Raw genomic sequence first — 15,708 nt, forward strand, 5'->3', positions numbered from 1 at the left:
CTATCTTTATCAGATTATCTTAATAGTGCCTTTTAATGAGTAAACATTCTTAACTTAATATGGCCCAGTATACAGTCTTTTCCTTTGTGACTTATACATTGTACATCTTGTTTTAGACATCTTCTCATGGCAAGGTAATGAAAATATTATCCTATGTTATCTTCTAGAGAAGTCAAATATCTGCATATGCATTATTCTGTTTCTGGACTCTATATTCTGTTCCTTTGTTTCTACTTATGGTTACTTGTGCACTGCATTAAAAAAGTCTTAAGGTTTAGTATCAAGTTATCCTAATATTTTTCTTTTGAAAAGAGTGTCATGGCCATCCCTGGCCCTTAACGTTTTTGTATAAGTTTTAGAATCAGCTGTCAGTTCCCCACACAAAAATATGGTCACATTTTAATTGTATTTGCACTGAACCAATATATCAATTTGAGAGAGGACTAACCTCTTTACACAATGTTGAGTCTTCCAGTATGTGAACACAATATATCTTTCCATTTATTTGAGACTTCTTTAATTTCTTTCAATGTTTATAATTTTCTGGTTACAGGTTTTCTGCATCTTTTGTTAGATTTATTCCTAGGTTTTTTTTTACATTATTTTAAATGTTGTTTATTTTTTGCTTTCATTTTATGTTAGTGTTGCTATGTAGCAATTTTTTTTTTTTGAGACAGGGTGACGGTCTCACTCTGTCACCAAGGCTGGTGTGCAGTGGTGTGATCTCAGCTCACTGCAACCTCTGCCTCCTGGGTTCAAGCAATCCTCCCACCTCAGCTTCCCGAGTAGCTGGGACTACAGGCATGTGCCACCATTCCTGGCTAATTTTCATATTTTTTTGGTAGAGATGGGGTTTCACCATGTTGGCCAGGCTGGTCTTGAACTCCTGACCTCAAGTGATCCACCGACCTTGGCCTCCCAAAGTGCTGGGATTACAGGAATGAGTCACTGCACGTGGCTGGCAATTGATTTTTGTTTGTTGATTTTATATTCACTAATATAGTAATTACACTTACAAATTCTAATAATTATAGATTCTTTTAGATTTTTTACATCTATAATATCATATGCAAGTAATGACAGTTCCTTTTCTAACTCTACATGTAAGCTGTTTATTGACTTTTTTTTTTTGTCTTATTTCACTGGATCTTCAGTACAGTGTTGAATATAAGTGATGATAATGGCATCCTTAACTTGTTCCCAATCTGAGAGGCAAAGCTTGCAGCATTTTACCATTAAGCATGCTGTGTGCTGTAGATTAAAAAAATATAATAGAAACTGTCCCTTCTCGGGGGTCATGATGGGCAGCAAGATGCGTCTGCTAGCAGGGTCATTCAGGTAGTAAAGCCACATGCTCCATTAATAAGCTTCCCTGCTAGAAGAGACAATCCTAAACCCAATGTACCAGAAGCTTTGAGATCATCAGGGCAACCATCTCAAGATTCTGCAATTTCCCAGCCTTCTAAGGGAAGTAAATTACTAGATTTGCGATGTACCAGACACTGCAGAAGTAATGAAAACATTACCTCAGAAATATAGAAGTAAACTTGTGTCTCAAGAAGAAATTGAATTTGTCCATTGCGGAGATGCAGAATAATCACTGTGGCTGCTGTTTGTCATCAGACGAGAGAATTACCTTTACAATAAAGGACTTCCAAAAAAAAACCAGACTTTTTTTAGAGCAATTTTAGTTTTAAAGAAAAATCAAGCAGAAAGTATGGAGAGTTTCCATATTTCCTTCTCCTGCTAATGGTACATTTGTTACAACTGATGAATCAATGTAGGAGTGTTACATTATTACTAACTAAAGTCCATACTTTACATGATGGTTAGGTCTGTGTTGTACAGTTCTACGGGTTTTGAAAAATGCACAATGTCATGTATCTACCAATATCATACAGAATAGTTCAATGCCCTGAAAATCTCCCTGTGCTCCACCTATTCTTCCTTTCCCCTTTCCTCCTCTCAGCCCCTGGAAACCACTGATCTTTTCACTATTTCTCTAGTTTTGACTTTTCCAGAATGTCACATAGTTGGAATCATACAGTATGTAGACTTTTCAGCTGACTTTTTTCACTTAGCAATATGCATTTAAGGTTCCTCTGTGTCTTTTGTGGCTTGAGAACTCATTTCTTTTTATCGCTGAAGTATGTACCACAGTTGTGTATTCATTCATTTATTGAAGGACATCTTGGTTGGTCCCAATTCTTGCCAATTATGAATAAAGTTCTTATAAATATTTGTTAGCAGGTTTTGTGTGGACATCTTTTTAAAAAGATACATTTTATTAGATTAGGAGAGTTCCCTTTTACTCCTAGTTTACTGAGATTTTTTGTCATGAATAGATGTTGGACTTTATCAACTGTTTTTTTTTTTCTGCACTATTGAGATCATCATATAACGTTTATCCTTTATTCTATGAACGTGGTGAAGTACACTGACTGATTCTTTAAAAAATGTTCATAACAGCCATTGATTGATTTTTGAATGTTAAGCTACCCTTCCATTCCTGAAGTAAATCCCAATTGGTCGCATTGTATTTGCTTTTAAATATATTGCAGGATTTGCTTTGTTACTATTTTGTTTAGAATTCTTTGTATCTATGTTCATGAATAAAATTGCCCTTTAATTTTTTTCTTTTCTATAATGTTCTTACTAGGTTTTGGTTTTGTGGTTTTTCTAGTCTCATACAATGAGTTGGGAATTGTTCTCTGTTTTCCTTCTCTCTGGATGATATTGTATAGGATTGACATTATTTCTTAAATTTTTGGAATAATTCAACAGTAAAGCCTTCCAGACTTGAACATTTCCTTATAGGCAGATCTACAGTTCTAGAATATTGATTTGGTTCTCTTTTCCAATTTATAGTTCTCTACCACAATTCTCAGTTTAAAATAATTTCCTTAAACATATTTAGAATAGTTAAAGTCTGATAACTATTATCTGGATCTTCCGTGATTCTGTTTCTGTTATCTGTTGTTTATTTTGGTTTTTAATCATGTTGCCTTGTCTTTTCATGTGCTGGTTATGTTCTTTCATTTGCAGAATATTGTGTTTTAAAAATTGTGGAAATATTTTGAGACACAGGATGATGTTATTTTCCTCTAGAGAAGAATTTCACTTGCTTATATAATTTGAAGCAGCATTCAGTCCATGCAAGAGCTGGACTATTTCTTGTTCATTCTTATTCGTAGGGTGCAGACTTGTGAGGTCCCAACCCAAAGGACTACAGGTTTACTAGGCCCTCCTCTTCTTGGAAAATTGTAAATTCAAACTTTTGTCACTCTAGCCCTCAAAACTATTGAAAAGCCCTTCTCTTTAAAGTTAAGGGATAAGCGAGTTGCTATGGCTATACCCTTAACAAAAAGTAGCGTGAAGTATCCTTGTGGTGATGGATCTGTTCCGTATCTTGAGTGGGGTGGTGGGTATATGAATTTACACATGACAAAATAGCATAGAACTAAATACACGCACACACACACACACACACACACAAATGAGTGCATGTTAAACGAGAATAAGGTTGGTGGATTGTATCAATGTAAATTTCCTAGTTGTGATATTGTATTATAATTATGCAAGACATTCCCACTGGCAAAAGAGGATGAGGAATATATGGGAAATCTCTGTATTATTTCTTTTTTTATGGCGTAAAAAGTATATATATATATAACATTAAATTTACCATTTTAACCATTTTAGGTGTGTAATTCACTGGCATTAATTCACAATGTTGTGCAACATCACCACTATCCATTTCCAGAACATTTTCATCATCTCAAACAGAAACTCTGTACCCATTAAACAATAATTCCCTGTTCCCCCCACCTCCAGTCCCTGGTAACCTCTATTCTACTTTCTGTTTCTATGAATTTGCCTATTTTAGGTACTTCATATAATTGGGATCATACAATACTTGTCCTTTTGTGTCTGGCTTATTTCACTTAGCGTAATGTTTTCAAAGTTCATCTATGTTGTAGCATGTATCAGAATTGCATTCCTTTTTAAGGTTAAATAATATTCGATTGTATACACACACACACACACACACACACACACACACACACACTATATTTGTTTATTCATCTGTTGATGGATACTTGGGTTGTTTCCGTCTTTGGAGTATTACGAATAATGCTGCTATGAACATTGGCATACAAATATCCAAGTTCCTTTTTTTAGTTCTTTTAGGTATATCTCTAGAAGTGGAATTGCTAGATCATGTAATTCTGTGTTTAACTTTTTGAGGAACTGCCAAACTGTTTTTCCACAGTGGCCACAGCATTTTTCATTACCATCAGCAATGCACAAGAGTTCCAGTTCTTCACGTTTTTACCAACATTTGTTATTTTCTGGGTTTAAAAAAAAATAACCATCCTAATGGGTGTGAAGTGATATCTCATTGTGGTTTTGATTTGCATTTTCCTAATGACTAATAATGTTGAGCATATGTTTAAGTAGTTAGGGGAAAACTTGCCCCAGTATCCAGTTGGTTTCTGTGGGTTTCCTTTTCATCCCAAACCTGGCCCCTTTGTTCTTCACTGTCTTTTTAGCTCACCAATGCCTTCAGGCAGCTGTTTTAAACATTTTGTCCATAATTTCTAGTTGTTTTCAATGGGGTAGTTGATCCATATGATGTAATCTACCATTATTTGAAGTGTCTTTTGGTTTAGCTATGACTTTGCAAGAGAAAACAATTGTAAATATAATTTAAAGTCATTTTTAAAAAGCTAGTAACTTCTGAAGCCATGGTGACCTTTTAGAAAAAAAAAAGCTAATAACTCTTTATGAATCTTAAGAATAGCACTAAATCTTTACTCACTAAAAATATTTCTGCATGCTACAGAGATCATATAGACTAGGTATATGGGAGGAAATGGTGCAGTTTGTTCTCCATCCTACAGTATTTCAGGAGAGGAAAATGGGCTTAAAGCACTTACTGTTGGGAAAAACACACTTACTTTATTTGGGTCTCCTGCTTAAACATCATCTCTACGGAGAAGCTGTGTTGGGAGTTTCCAGGATAATTCATTAGGAGGATTCATAAGACTCAATATAGGTCAGGCGAAGTAGCTCATGCCTGTAATTCCAGAACTTTGGGAGCCCAAGGCTGGAGGACTGCTTGAGTCCAGGAGTTCGAGACAAGCCTGGGCAACATAGTGAGATCCCATCTTTATTTAAAAATTTTAAAAAGACTCTATATAGTCATACTCATGACTCATGATTACAGTAAAAGGATACAAAGCAAAATAAGCAAAAGGAAAAGGTGCTTGAGATGAAGTCTAGAGGAAACCAGGTACATGCTTCCAAGATTCCTCTCCCAGTAGAGTCACAATGGACATGCTTAATTCCTCCAGGAACTAGTGACAACGTGTGTAAAATGTTGTCTTCCAAAGAAACATTGGGGATGAATCATATAAGCATAAAACCCCTACATGATGACCCTCAGTTACTGATGTTCCAGATCCTCAAGGGAATGGAGGTGTTCATTATAAATCACATTGTTAGCATAAACTGTCTGGACAAACTACTGCAGAGTCACTTAAGGACTGGCACATGCAAGAACACTCTTATCAGACAGAACAGCCCAAGGGCTCAGTTCCCAGTAACAGCCCAAGGTCAGTCATGAAAACAAGTCTTTCTTGAAATAGTGCAGGGTTTGAGCAACCCAGGCCTGCTAAGTTGATCCTTTTCCACACAAAGGTCTACCTGATCAAATCTGAAGAAGGAAAGCACTGCTTGTTACTCTCTAGTTTCTTACTGTTCGTTATATAATCATTTGTTTATTTGATGCTAATTAAATAACACTTTTTTTTTTGAGACGGAGTTTCACTCTTGTTGCCCAGGCTGGAGTGCAATGGCACGATCTCGGCTCACCGCAACCTCCGCCTTCCAGGTTCAAGCGATTCTCCTGCCCCAGAATCCCGAGTAGCTGGGATTAGAGGCATGCGCCACCATGCTCGGCTAATTTTGTATTTTTAGTAGAGACAGGGTTTCTTCATGTTGGTCAGGCTGGTCTTGAACTCTAGACCTCAGGTGATCTGCCTGCCTCGGCCTCCCAAAGTGCTGGGATTACAGGAATGAGCCACCGCACCTGGCCACAAATATTTTCTAATTTTTAAATTTCTTTATTATTATTCCTCCACTAGAATATAAGTTATATGAGGCCAAAGACTTTGCTTTATTCATGACTGTATCTCCAGTGTCTAAAACTGCCTGGGCTATAGTAGGTACTCAACAAATATTAAGTAGGTGAATGAATGGAAATTATCATTTATTTAAATATTTAGGAATGCCAATGATGTTGACTGGATCTAAATTATTGGGACGTACTGTTACCATATGAATGACAATTTTCATCTCTTTCTTCTTCCCAAACAGGTCTATAATTCAGCAGCCAAATCGTTCCCTCGAAGGTTTGTTTTGCCTTTAAATGTCAGTTTGAATGCCCCTGAGGGAGACAACCTGAGTCCATTGTCCTATACTTCAGCCAGTGCTGTGAAACAGGCTGATGGAACGGTATGCTATGAACAGACATTAGACTAAGACTTTGAACTTTAGTGGTTTTACTTTATTCTTTAGCTGTTTTCCAAAATGTTTGGTACCCAATAACTTTTATAACATTCATCCGAGCAGGGTAAGGTCATGTAACGTTGCTTGCACAAGAATTGCAGAAACAGTGGGAATTAACACAGTGTTTATCTATCCTTCCTGTGCTTTGAAACAGAGATATGGAACTGTCTAATGGTTGTGGAATGTCTATTCATTTGAACTTGGCATTAGCAATCCCCACCTTTTTTTTAAATTTATTTTTATTTTTTGAGATGGAGTCTCGCTCTGGCGCCCAGACTGGAGTGCAGTGGTGCTATCTCAGCTCACTGCAGCCTCTGCCTCCTGGGTTCAAGCAATTCTCCTGCCTCAGCCTCCTGAGTAGCTGGGATTACAGGCACCTGTCACCACGCCTGGCTAATGTATTTGTATTTTTAGTTGAGATGGGGTTTTGCCATGTTGGCCCGGCTGGTCTCGAACTCTTGACCTCAGGTAATCTGTCTGCCTCAGCCTCCCAAAGTGCTGGGATTACAGGCTTGAGCCACTGCGTCCAGCCGCAATCCCCACCTTTTAGATAATATGTGCTTAGCACAGGCCTATCATTGTGTAGCTGTCGATGCCTTAGCTTTAGAAGAATAAAAAGCATATGTCCACCTCCTATGTCATTTGACAGCTTATTAATAAAATTTGATAACCATTATGCATCCACACATATTATGGAGAGAGGAACACTATTAAAAAATGACATAGAACCTCAGTTCCCAAGCCCTGTCACAAACCTTTATAGGGTATGAGGCTCCTCACTGACCTACATAAGAGGAAAATAAGAATTAAGCAACCACTACAAATCCTTTTTAAATCTCTTTTAGATCTGGTGCTCTCATGAAAATCTACATCAGGAGGACCTAGAAAAGGAAGGAGGCATTGAATTTCCTCAGATCTACTATGGTCAATTCAATGGCAAAAAGTATCATTTCTTTTATGGCTGTGGCTTTCGGCATTTGGTGGGAGATTCTCTGATCAAGGTTGACGTGGTGAATAAGACACTGAAGGTGATGAAAAACTCTTTCCTTTTTGAACTTTTCAGAGACCTGTTCTTCCCTTTGAATTAGTTTGTTTTATTTAAAGTAGCTCTTAAGATTCTTCAGTATTTAAGCAGCTCAGCTATTTTCTTTTATTTGAGAACTATGAAATCATCTAAGTTAGGGGTATGTTCCTTCTAGGGAATCTGAATTGACCCCAGGCCCAGCAAAATAATTCTGTGTTTCATCTTGATGTTATTTTGGGAGCAATTGTGGGGTTAGGGTTGTTGGGACACCTATATTTAAAGTTGATGGCAAATTATAGTTACACAAATTGTGTTCGATGGTGATGGAATCTGGGACTGCAAAGACTCTCTGTCTTTCTCCCATATTCAACTCAGTAGGCCTGATTCTTTTACTTTTGGAATATTCTATTGACAGCCTGTGTTAGTCTGTTCTGTGTTGTTATAAAGAAATCCCCGATGCTGGATAATTTATAAAGAAAACAGGTTTAGGTAGGGTGTGGTGGCTCACGCCTGTAATCTCAGCACTTTGGGAGGCCGAGGGGGATGGATCACAAGGTCAGGAGATCAACTCCTGGCCAACATGGTGAAACCCTGTCTCTACTAAAAATACAAAAATTAGCTGGGCGTGGTGGCACATGCCTGTAATCCCAGCTAATCAGGAGGCTGAGCCAGGAGAATCACTTGAACCCGGGAGGTAGAGGTTGCAGTGAGCTGAAATTGCACCACTGCACTCCAGCCTGGTGACAGTGCGAGACTCCGTCTCAAAAACAAAACAACAACAACAAAAAATAAAAACAAAAAAAAAAAGAGAAAAAGAAAAGAGGCTTATTTGGCTCATAGTTCTGTGGGATGTACCAGCATGGTACCAGCATCTGCTCAGCTTCTGATGAGGCCTCAGAAAGCTTACAATCATGGCAGAAGGCAAAGAGGGAGCCTCATGTCACATGGTGAGAGAGTAGGAGCAAGATAGAGAGGAGGAGGTGCCAGGCTCCTTTAAAACAACTACCTCTCTGACGAACTAATAGAGCGAGAGCTCACTTATCACCAAGGGGATGGTGCTAAGCTATTCATGAGGGACTGGCCCCCATCACCCAGCACTTCCCACTAGGCCCCACCTTCAGCACTGGGCTCAGCACTTCAGCATGAGCTTTGGAGGGGACACACATCCAAACTATATCACAGCCAAATTCATGCTTGGAGTGACAAAAGCCATAGAAAGCTCCCTACTTACTAATTGCCTTTTATCGAATGCTTTTTTTGGGACTTGCAGGTTTGGAGAGAAGATGGCTTTTATCCCTCAGAACCTGTTTTTGTTCCAGCACCAGGAACCAGTGAAGAAGATGGTGGGATTATTCTTTCTGTGGTGATCACTCCCAACCAGGTAAATATATTTCCCTATCACCAGTCAGTAAGAAAAGTAGCACTGAATCATCTGATAAATCAAGGATGCACACTCATCTGTTGATAGTTTGCTTTGATTCCTTTTCCCTTCTCTTCCCCTCCTTACTATTTATATACCCTTTTATCTCAATCCATATTTTATTGTTTTAAAGTTCTGTTTGGAAGACCATAACAACAATTTGTATTTACATAGGAATTTGTTATTTACGAACTACTTACACATATTTAGTTATCAAAACAACTTTGTGGGATACCATTTTATACATGTGGAATTTGTAAAGTAAAGAAGTTGAAGTAGACTTGCATCAGATCTCATAGTGGTAAAGCCAGTATTTAAATCCAAGTCTTTTGACTTCCAGTCTAATGTTTATACCATCATGTGTGCTGCCAATTTCAATGAACTGACCTCCAAGTCCAATGTCATCAGTCCTGGTCCAGTGTCCCAATAACACTATGCACCATCTGACTTCTTGTCTAGGGCAATCTTATGGTAAATAGGTTGACTTTGAGTATCAACTTTGATTAATTATTAGTGGCTGCCTGGGCTGCAGGGCTCTGAGGCCTTTTAAGGGTTCAGTAAGAAAGGCTGTGATCAATTAGCAATATCTGCCATGGGCTTTAGGAGGACTTTGTCCTCATGCCATGCACTTGCCATTCCTGGAATTAGATTTGGCAGATCTCAATCTGCCTTGCAATGCTGCCCTTTGAACAGGTCCAAAGTAACACAAAATGGAGGCATTTCTAACTTGGAAGAAAGAGTTTCTGTCTTTTAGAAGATTGGAAAGGTGCAAGCAAAAATATTAAACTCAAAAAAATCCTATAAAGGTGATTGATAGGAACAACTTGATTTCTTTGCTGTAGGTATGAACTTCTTTAGCCATGATATCCTTTCCAGTCCAGTTCAGCAACTGAGGAAACAATTTGTGCATGTATAGGTGAGGCACTGTGCTAGGTTCTGGGGAGAGATATTAAGATGTGTAAGACATGGTCTTGCTCTATCTTTCTCTCTCTCTTTTTTTTTTTTTTTTTTTTTTTTATAAAGACAGGGTCTTGCTCCATCACCCATGTTGGAGTGTAGTGGCACAATCTCAGTCCACTGCAACCTCTGCCTCCCAGGCTCATGCGATCCTCCTGCCTCAGCCTGAGTAGCTGGGACTACAGGTATGCACCACCACGCCTGGCTAATTTTTGTACTTTTTATAGAGATGGGGTTTTGCCATGTTGCCAAAGCTGGTCTTCAACCATGATCTCAAGCAATCCACCCACCTCGGCCTCCCAAAGTGCTGAGATTACAGATGTGAGCCACTGTGCCCGACCAACATGGTCTCTCCATTAGGAATTTTATAGCTTAGTGGAGGAGACAGGGAAATTTTTGGTGAAAGAAAGATAATTTTCAATATTGTCTTTTCTAGAATGAAAGCAATTTTCTCCTAGTTTTGGATGCCAAGAACTTTGAAGAGCTGGGCCGAGCAGAGGTACCTGTGAAGATGCCTTATGGGTTCCATGGTACCTTCATACCCATCTGATGGGACAACCACAAGGTCTGGAAACTAGGTTTAAAATAAGTGTGCACTTGGACATAAAGACTGGAGAAATAAACACTGAGGACCCCAAAAGGGGGGCAAGGAGAAAGAGGGGCACGGGTTAAAAAGCTACCTGTTGAATACTATGTTCCCTGTTTGGGTGATGGGTTCGTTAGAAGCCCAAACGTCAGCATCACACAATATACTCATGTAACAAGCCTGCATATGTACCCTAGAATCTAAAATAAAAAGAAAAAGAAAAACAAAGCATGTACTCTATACAAAAGACAGAGCATAAAGGGCACTGTACCTCCCAAACCAATGTCCCAAATAGACATTTAGTTTAAAAATTTCTGTTAAAAACAGAATTCACTATTTCCTTGCCACTGTCAAGTCATGCCATGGCAGAGGCTCGAGTGCATACGAGCTTTGGTTTTACCCTTAATACACCATCATGGCCAACGGAGGCATTGCTGCTGGAGGTGTCATGGCCATTAACACTACTTTATAAGAGGTGCTGAAGACCGCCCTCACTCATGATGGCCTAGCATGTGCAATTTGTGAAGCTGCCAAAGCCTTAGACAAGCACCAAGCCCACCTTTGTCTGCCTGCACCCAACTGCAATGAGCCTACATATGTGAAGTTGGTGGAGGCCCATGGTGCTGAACACCAACTCACCCTAATTAAGGTTGATGACAACAAGAAACCAGGGGAATGGGTAGGCCTCTGTAAAACTGAGAGGGAAACTCCTGAAAAGTGGTTGGCTGCAGTTGTGCAGCAGTTAAGGACTATGTCAAAGAACCTTAGGTCAAGGATGTCACTGAAGAGTATTTCAAATGTAAGAAATGAACAAATAAAACTTTGGCACTCATATTTCTTAAGAAAAAACACCACAAAGAATTCATAATATAACTATGGTTTTATATATATATATATAGGCTTTTCCTTGAAATAATTAAGAAAGTATTGATACAACCTTTTGAAGAGAGTTTTAAATTTCATTTATTGGCTATATCTTACTCTAGGTAATAATAAGAATACATGAAAGAAAAATTCATGTATTTTGGTCATTACTGCAAGAATTAAAGAAAAAGGAAAGAAACATGAAAGGTGGCTTGCCAGTTAAGACAGGTTTATTTTAGAAAAAACAAACCCGAGAGGAGCCTTTTGGCTGAGTTAGGTTGGAGGCACACTTTTTTAGAGACTAAGAGTTTTTAAGGATTCAGGGTGGGAGAGTTTATTAGAGGCTTGGACTGCTTCTGTGTTTCTTTGTTGTGTTTATTTGGGAGGGAGAGTTGTGTGTTTGTTCCCATACATATTTTTTGCAGCTGCAGGCATACCCCCCAAAGTCTGGTTTTAGCTTCCCTATCTTAGTGCACCTGAAAGGAGAGGAATGTCCTTATTAAGACCCTCTGTTTTACTGGGCCCCATTATATGAGGGTGAAATTTGGCAGTTACCCAAGAGACTTTCCCCCTACTTCCCTCTGTGCCCGTATTGCTTTATTTGTGTTTTACTGTCTGCTTTTTGTGTTTGCTTGTAGTTAGAAGAGGAGTCATTTCCTTGAAATGCATGAGGCTAGAAAGGGAGCTGGAACTTAAAGTGGCAGTTTGTCCAAAATAAAGATGCTCCTGCTCTGTCAATTACCATCATCAGATAGGTGGGTGACAGAGGTCCTAGGAGAAGAAATACAAATGATCATAGATAGTCGACTTTGAATATAAATCTGAAAAGCACCTTGTTCTTTCCATCACAGTCTGACTGTTACCATTGGTCCTAAGGTACTCAGAAGACAGGAAGCTGGCTATATCCTGCATGGAGGCTTCTGCTAAACTGTTTTTTTCTCTGCTGTCCACAACAGATGCTACTGCAATTGCACAACCCTCCTATGGACCACCCACTACCCCCACCCCACCCTTGGCTCGGCTTTGGGAGCTTATTTTAAGGAACATCACTAAAATCAGGCATTTCTTCTAATCTCTAGGTGTGTAGTTCTCAGGGATGGATGACAAGCCAGTAGTTCTTCATTTAATTGGACAACAGGTGGCACTAGAGACCATATAATCTCCACATTTCTAAACCCTGCCTGTTCTTACCAACAGCGGTAAGCAGGCAAGGTCTGTCACTTAAACGACACTCTTGCCAACACCCCCAAAATCCCTTGTTCCCTTTTCCTTCAGTTACACTCCCTTCCCTCCGCTGAACTCCATTCCAGGACCAGTTAAACTGTTTATGCTCCTTCTGCATGGTGAATGCTCTGGAGAAGAGCCCCAGACGTACAATATGGGGCACCTGTGAACTCATGGTTAGGCTCTCTGCACGGTCCTGGACTAACAGTTTCCTGTCTAATTTTCCTTAAGAGTCACTTCAAACTTCACAGACCCTATCTTCTTTAGTAGTGTGTTCCATACATGCAAATTCCACGTGTGGAGCTTTGCACTGTGGCAATAAAGTAAAAGGGCTGAGTTCCATGTCTGGGTTTGTGAGATGCAGAACACAGCAGCAGGTTTAGAATGGCAAGAAGATGCCTAAACAGAACTAATACAGCAGATGCAGGAGCAAAGAGCCTAAGGTAACCATGAGAGTGTAAGTCCCCCAGAGTTTCCTTTCACACAAGTCCCTGAAAAGGCATTCATTGTACTTTTTCAGACAAAACATGGAGATTTGATTGATCTTCCTAGGTCTGAAAGGTGAAGGAGACTCTGGATGACCACTGTCAAGTCCATAGATCTGTCACATCTTTCCTCTGTTTATAAATCTCTATCTTAATACACAGGGAATGAAGTTCAGACATATGAAGGATAGCAGTATAATCATAAGATTTTGACTTAAGGATACCTGAATTCTGCCTTGGCTCTGCTCTCTGTTTCTTGAAGGAGAAGACAAAAAAGGATCAGTGGCATGTTATAGTGTAGGCACATATGCCTGGTAATCCAAGGGAGAAAGTTTTGGTAAAATTGAGTGAGCATATGACCAAGGCCCAAAGCATAGGCTGGGCCTCTTCCTCTCCCTAAGCCCAACTCTTACCACTAGCCAGTGTCCAAGGATTTAAGGAAAGGGAGTAAGTGGTGCACAACTGAGGGGAAAAGGAAGAGGCAAATGGGCAGGTTGGGTCCTCCACAGGAGGCAAGCAGTAGAAAAACATATGAACCAGCCAGCCAGGCCTCCTTGGGGCAGGGTGGGAGTAGGGGAGAGCTTTGGCTTGATGTTTTTTTTTTTTTCCTCTGAGCATAGCTCTGGAGAGTAAGCAACACCATGTGTGGTACTTTTAACACATTGTAGGCCTGCCTGTGAGTAAACAAGGCCCAACCAGTGCCTGGAAATGTGATTTAAGCAGATGAAAATTCCCTTTTTGTGGGGAGCTAGGAGGGAGATAAGGGGGTGAAACCTCCTTTCCTTTATACTTAAATGACATTCAAGGCCTTTCAATAATTTGGTCCCCAATCAATGTTTCCAGTCTTACCTCTCACCTATCTCCCCATTGTAGCCGAGAACTCGTCAGTATGCACTAAACAAGCTGTACTTTTGCACATTTCCTTTGCTTACATTCTCTTCCTGGAATTCCCTTATCTACCTGGTGAATCTTAAAATCCAGCTCAAAAGTCATCTCTTCTTTGAAGCCTTCTTTTACTTCCTGAGGGAGAATTAGTGGGTTTTTTTTTTTTTTTTTTTTTTGTCATGATTTATTTCTGTGTTTAGCTCCCTCACTAGCTTGAACTGTATGAGGTCAGGGACCATGTGTTTGTTACTCATACTGTGCCCCTGGCACTTAGCAGTGCACTTGGCATTCATTAGATGTTAAATAAACACTTTTTTTTTTTTTTACTTAATAAGTGAATGAGGACCAGAACGTGATAGATATGGGGCCTACCTTGCCAATATATGTCCATTGGAGTACCTTATGGGATCTTTTTTTTTTTGGGGCTTGGGGAGGTTTATTAAGTGATGCTTTAGTCTCAGTCTCTGCCAGCAACTGGGGGGTGGGGTGACTCCACTCACCCCAGGATTTCCCAGACTTGCTGCTTTAGAGGAGAGAGGCAGGAAGCCAACTATCCTCTAAGCCCCAGCTTGGGAAGCTAGGCTAGTACTGGGGTGGGGGCAGCAGAGCTGAGACCCTCCAGCCCCAGCCCCCAGCCTGTGCTATGTTCCCAGCCTGAGCGGGAGGAGCTGAGGCAATCCTGGCCGCAGCCTCCCACACACAGCCCTGCTCTTGGTGCGCCATTCACTGCCCTGAGTTATTCATGATCTCTGCTCCCACATATTCACCTCGACACTCCAAAAGCCAGCCCCACACCCAGCCCCTTCAGGTCTTTAGTCCTGAGGAGAGCAAAAGGAGGGACAGGGACCCTTTAACTGAGCAGCTTCAAGGGGCCTCTCCTTTCTGTTGCTCACTGAATGCCAGCCCCTTGTCTTCAGCCCTCCCTTAGATAGGAAGGGGGGTGGTGGTCTCAGACTGCACCCCCTTTCTTCTTCTTCTCTTCCTGGCATCCCATTCTGTCCCAGCACAGCAGCCAAGAGCACAAAGCACAGCACCTGTGAGGCTGGTGGGCACAGGAGCCCGTGCTGGCACAGGCCAGACTGCCTGCATCCCTAGGTGCGGCCTGCTCCTGCCCTAGAAGCTAGACAGAGGGAGACAGAAAGCAGAAGTCGGGCAATGGGATGTGCGGCCCCTGTGGCAGGAGGAGGAGCACATGAACCCTGACCCTGCTACTTGGTATAGGCCACTCCAGGCCTCGCTTCTGTAAGAGCCTCTGTGGCTGGCTCCAGAGCTGCCCGGCCCCCATAAAGGGGACTGAAAGGAGGATGGGTGGTCCTTGAGGAGGGGAAGGGTCTGCAGAGAATCACTCAGACACCAGATATTACCCAGCTCTTCCCCCAAGACCTGGAGGGTCCAAACTCCTGGCCCCAACCACCTGCATCTTGGGTGAGGAAGAAGGGCCTCTTCTGCTGTTCCTTCCCCTCAGAGATCCAAGAACCCACTCCAATGAAATGCAGGTACCCATGCCTACCACCTGCCCCTGGAGACAGCAGGGGAGTTGAGGCAGGAAGGCTGGCCAGGGGCCCTTATGGGATCTTTTAATAGAAGTTAGCCTTCTGAGACAACGCAGCCAAGCACAAGCCAGTAAATGTTGCAAGAGTGAAGGGGGAACTATACCTAAATGGCTGTTGATCTCAAAGTACTGAAAGCT

At 40.9% G+C, this 15,708-nt stretch overlaps 1 protein-coding gene and 1 pseudogene across 2 annotated transcripts in view; both read left to right on the plus strand.

The window, feature by feature from the left end:
* The window catches only part of BCO2 (beta-carotene oxygenase 2), a 43,653-nt gene extending 32,865 nt beyond the window's left edge, over positions 1 to 10,788 (plus strand). For both annotated transcript variants that reach the window (XM_055273120.2, XM_055273121.2), the window contains 4 exons: positions 6,382 to 6,519; positions 7,419 to 7,601; positions 8,868 to 8,978; positions 10,411 to 10,788. In XM_055273120.2, the coding sequence (XP_055129095.1) occupies positions 6,382 to 6,519; positions 7,419 to 7,601; positions 8,868 to 8,978; positions 10,411 to 10,524 (546 nt within the window). In that variant the 3' untranslated portion in view covers positions 10,525 to 10,788. The remainder of the gene's footprint in view (positions 1 to 6,381; positions 6,520 to 7,418; positions 7,602 to 8,867; positions 8,979 to 10,410) is intronic.
* A 54-nt stretch (positions 10,789 to 10,842) lies between these two features.
* LOC129479661 (small ribosomal subunit protein eS12-like) lies at positions 10,843 to 11,370 on the plus strand (annotated as a pseudogene).
* The last annotated feature ends 4,338 nt before the right edge of the window (positions 11,371 to 15,708 follow it).

This window comes from Symphalangus syndactylus, chromosome 3 (assembly GCF_028878055.3).
Source record: "Symphalangus syndactylus isolate Jambi chromosome 3, NHGRI_mSymSyn1-v2.1_pri, whole genome shotgun sequence".
Taxonomy (NCBI): domain Eukaryota; kingdom Metazoa; phylum Chordata; class Mammalia; order Primates; family Hylobatidae; genus Symphalangus; species Symphalangus syndactylus.